The sequence below is a fragment of the Hylobates moloch genome, unplaced genomic scaffold (genome assembly GCF_009828535.3).
Source record: "Hylobates moloch isolate HMO894 unplaced genomic scaffold, HMol_V3 SCAFFOLD_5012, whole genome shotgun sequence".
Taxonomy (NCBI): Eukaryota; Metazoa; Chordata; class Mammalia; order Primates; family Hylobatidae; genus Hylobates; species Hylobates moloch.
The window spans coordinates 1-5,014 of NW_026657287.1; the positions used below are offsets into that span (position 1 = coordinate 1).

General features: G+C 49.2%; 1 protein-coding gene across 1 annotated transcript; it reads right to left on the minus strand.

Moving 5' to 3' along the window:
- Positions 1 to 2,399: 2,399 nt before the first annotated feature.
- Positions 2,400 to 4,923, minus strand: LOC116465413 (multidrug resistance-associated protein 1-like; the record flags this gene model as incomplete). Its single annotated transcript, XM_032148490.2, has 2 exons — positions 4,685 to 4,923; positions 2,400 to 2,561 (listed from the first exon to the last, which is right to left on the minus strand). Coding segments are annotated over exons 1-2 (384 nt in total), but the record flags the coding sequence as incomplete, so codon positions are not given.
- Between the last annotated feature and the right edge of the window lie 91 nt (positions 4,924 to 5,014).

The following is a 5,014-nucleotide window of genomic DNA, read 5'->3' on the forward strand; positions in this document are numbered from 1 at the left end:
AACTCCTGGCTTCAAGCAATCCTTCCACCTCAGCCTCCCAAAGTGCTAGGATTACAGGCTCATGCCACCTACATCTGCGCCCAGCCTATTAGATAATTAAATTCTGGTGTCTTTTCTGAGTTCTATTGTTAGAAACACTTTACTCACCTTCTACTCTACAAATGTACAAAAAAAGCAAACTACAGCCAAATAAACCAGTAATTTTTTTCTTCTTCCTTTTTGTTTTAAGACAGAGTCTCGCTCTGTTGCCCATGCTGGTGTGCAGTGGCGCAAACTCAGTTCAATGCAACCTCCGCCTCCCAGATTCAGGCCATTCTCCTGCCTCAGCCACCCAAGTAGTTGAGATTATACGCATACACCACCATGCCTGGCTAATGTTTATACCTTTAGTAGAGACAGGGTTTTTGCCATGTTGGCCAGGCTGGTCTCCTGGCCTCAGATGATCCACCTGCCTCAGCCTCCCAAAGTGTTCAGATCACAGGCATGAGCCATTTCGTCCAGACCTTCTCTTTCAATAACAGATAATAATTTGAGCTGTGCCCATTATGTACCAAGCCCTGCTGGGGTTGTACCCACGGAAGACACAAAAGTCAGCTGCTGTATGTCTGCAAGTAGCTAACATGTTACCCGTCAAAGAGGAGGCAGTACATTGAGCATGCAAAAAAAAAAAAAACTATTTCAGAAAGTGGACTGGGCGCTGTGGCTCATGCCTGTAATTCCAACACTTTGGGAGACCACGGAGGGTAGATCACCTGAAGCCAGGAGTTCAAGATCAGCCTAGCCAACATGGTCAAACACCGTCTCTACTAAAAATACAAAAAAAAAAAAATTAGTGGGCATGGTGGCGTAAGCCTGTAGTCCCAGTTACTCGGGAGACTGAGGCAGGAGAATTGCTTGAACCTGGGCGGCAGACGTTGCAGCGAGCCGAGATGGCACACCGCACTCCAGCCTGGGCAACAGAGCGCGACTCCATGTCAAAACAAAAACAAAACAAAAAAAAACTATTTCAGAAAGTATTATTAGATGAGTTCCTATACTAAAGTTATTGGGATTCAAAATTCAACAGAAGAAGAAGTCCATCTAATTGAGAGGGGAGGGGAAATCAATGGAAGTAGTGTTTGTTACAGCCTTGGGGGATGAGCAGGCTTTCATCAATTAGGAAGAAGGAAAGAAAGACACGTGGCAAAGATCCAGAGGTAGCAAAGCACAAGGCATGTGTTGTGCTATGAGCCTCTTTGCTTATCATCATTTTATTTTGGGAACTCTCCCGCTCCACATGGAAGGGCTGTCAATCACATGTCTTTGGCCATGGGAGAGGACATGTGACCCAGGCTGGCCAATCAGAGAACTCTGCCTCCTGGGCCATAGTGATTGGTTCGGGGTGTGAATAGGACCAAGCCAGGCCAATCAGATTGCTCTCTGAGACTGACTCTGGCTGTGCAGAGAAATTATGCCTTGTCTTTTCTCTGGCACCTTTATCTGTCAGGATACTATCAGCCCAAAGCTACGGAGCCATGTGGGGAAGTACCACTGAGAACGATGACAACTCAGAGAACAGGGCTAGGAAATGATGAAAGAGTGAGTGAAACTGAGTACTGACAACATTGCCTGATCTCCTGGATCAATCCACGCCTGAAGCTAGTCCCCAGATTTCTGAGATACAGGCAGTCCCAAAGTTCCCTTTATTTACTCAGGCTACTTTTGTTTTTGTTTTTTTCTTTTTGAGACGGAGTTTCGTTCTGGGTTGCCCAGGCTTGGAGTGCAATGGCCCGATCTCGGCTCACCACAACCTCTGCCTCCCAGGTTCAAGCAAATTTCCTGCCTCAGCCTCCCGAGTAGCTGGGATTACAGGCAAGCACCACCGCCCAGTTCATTTTGTATTTTTAGTAGAGACGGGGTTTCTCCACATTGAGGCTGGTCTCGAACTCCTGACCTCAGGTGATCCACCTGCCTTGGCCTCCCAAAGTGCTGGGATTACAGGCGTGAGCCACCGCACCCAGACACTTAGGCTACTTTAAGATAGATTTATATCCTTTGCAGTTGAGAGAATCTTGACCACTATAATCAGGGACTAGTGAATAAGTGAGTCTGGTTAGTGTTTAGGAGGATTCAAGGGGAGAAATATGATGTGTCCGTTGTAGGGTAATTAATTACTGACACTGTCAAGGAAAGAGAAAATGAAAACGCCATGCCACCAAGGAGAATATCAACCTGACAATTCAGGAAAGGAACAAAATACCGAGGAACTGGTTAACAGGCTGGAAAATAAAATATGAACGACAGCCGGAACTGCCAGGGAGCTATACATGTCATTACCATCAACACCCACTCCCTCAGCCCACTGCCCACACATAGAAGTTCCTCCCTGCATGCAAACGGAAACGGCGTCAAACACACACCAGCCACAGGAGGTAGAGAGCAAGGATGACTTGCAGGGGGGCTGACCAGATCATGTTAATGTACGTGGCCAAGTCCATGAACCTCTGAGCGTCCACAGACATGAGGCTGACGATCTCCCTGACCGTGGAGGATTTTCTGGCTGAGTTGGTGATCACCAGGGCCTGTGGGACAAAGGAGAGGGAAGGTGGGTGAGTGTGGCAGGTGAAGAGGCCTGACTCTCCCTCCAGACCCACGGAGAGGAAAGAGACTCTCAGGGGCAGATATGCCCCAGATCTCTGCTCCTCCCCTCCCAACCTATCTGTCTGTCCGGGACGCCTGTGTCATCTCAAAGCCCACATTCTTATCCACGGTGCTCACTGCCTCACAACCTTGAACTCATCAATTGGCAAGGGACCCTAGGTGTCCTCAAAACCAGGGCTTCGCATGCTTTAATGTGCACACATGCGGCCGGGTTTCTTGGGGAGAGTGGTTCGGTGGGAGTTGTTTCAGATTCTGCAGGTCTGGGGTGTGGCCTGGGATTCTGCATTTCTACGCTTCCAGGCTGTGCCAATGCTGCTGGTCTCAGATCCCACTGAAGGACCAAGGGTCTGGGCCAGGGTCTCTAAGGCTTGGAATTCTTGACATCTGGGGCCGGATAATTCTTTGGGGGGCTGTCTTGTGCACTGTAGGATGTTTAGCAGCATCCCTGGCCTCGACCCACTGCATGCCCTCACCCCCAGTTGGGACAACCAAAAATGCCCCCAGATATTGCCAAACATGCCCTGGTAGGGGCAAATCTCCTTAGCCCTCAAACACGGTTGCACACTATCATCTGGTGAGTTTTAAAAACACTAAGACATTAGCAGGCGTGGTGGTGCATGCCTCTGGTCCCAGCTACGTGGGGGGCTCAGGTGGCAGGATCGTTTGAGCCCGGGAGGTGGAGGCTGCAGTGAGCCAAGATCGTGCCACTGCACTCCAGCCTGGGTGACAGAGCGAGAACCTATCTCAAAAAATAAAAATAAATAAAAAATAAAAACAATGACACCTGGGTGCAACCTCAGCAAGCTCAATTTCACTGGTCTGGCGCAACCTAGGTGTCAGGAAGTTTTTTTGTTTTTTGAGACAGGGTCTCATTCTGTCACACAGGCCGGAATGCAAGGATGCTATCAGGACTCACTGCAGTCTCCAACTCCGGGGCTCAAGTGATTCTTTTAACTCAACCTCCTGAGTAGATGGGACTACAGGTGCACACCACCATACCAGGCTAATTTTTCTTTTATTTTCTGCACAGCCAGGGTCTTGCTATATTCACCAGGCTGGTATTGAAAGTCCAGCCTCAAATGACTCCCCCACCTTGGTCTCCCAAACTGCTGGGATTACAGGAAGGAGCTACAGCGCCTGGCCTGCATCAGTTTAAGTTCCCCAGGTGAGTCTAATTCACAGACAGGCCTGAGAATCACTCCTCTAGTCCATCAAGTACCTGAAAGACTATCTCTTCCTAACCTAGGAGCCAAGCAGTTTCCTTGACCTCAAGACAAAAAAAAATAATGTATAGGGATCAAGAAGGTAATTTGGTTCCTTTGAAATTGGATGTACACAAATGCCTGCTACATACTCTTATCATGCAAGGAATGTACCACCTGCTCAGTTCAAATTAAGAGTGACAACAGGCTGGGCTTGGTGGCTCATGCCTGAAATCCCAGCACTTTGGGAGGCTGAGGCAGGCGGATCACCTGAGGTCAGCAGTTCAAGATCAGCCTGGCCAACATGGCGAAACCGTGTCTCTACTAAAAATACAAAAATTAGCCGGTCGTGGTGGCAGGCGCCTATAGTCCCAGCTACTCAGGAGGCTGAGGCAGAAGAATCGCTTGAACTCAGGAGGCGGAAGTCGCAGTGAGCCAAGATCATGCCACTGCACTCCAGTCTGGGGGAGAGTGAGACTTGGCCTCAAAAAAACGAAAAAAAAAAAAAAATAAGTGACAACAAGCTGAAACACAGAATGTTAACAGCAGAATGAGGATCCAAACTTGGATTTCCCCACATCAAGGGCCACCGATCCAGCTAAGAAACTCAATTACCCACAGCTGATACATAACGACATCTACACGTCAACCCTTGAAATCCGCTTTCCTAATGTACAATGCCTGATGCGCACTGTCCCGGCCACCTAAGGTCATGGAAGCTACCCTCATCCTACTGCTCCAGAAGCTGGGCTGGAAATCCCCACGCTGGCCCCAGAGTAACCCAGGGCTGCAGGAGGGGATGTGGAAGTCGGGCCACATGCCAGTGGCACAGCGCCCCCTACCTTCCGATAGACAGCCCCAATGACAGCGGTCTTGATCCTCATGCCACTGACGAAGCAGATGTGGAAGTACTGGTGCAGCACGAGGGTCTGCAGGCAGGCAGTGATGAACAGCAGCACGGTGTAGAAGTAGCCCTGACAGTCTGGGGCCTTCGTGTCATTCACAAACTTGATGAGCAACCTGCAAAGGAGCAAAGAGAGGGCCTGGAATGCCTTGTGACACATGGAAGCAGGAAAAAGAGCTTCAGTGTTGGCACTGCAACTTTCTCCTGAGCCAGATGAGCTAGACACTATCACTTCAATTTCACAGACGGAAAAACAAGTCCACAGTGG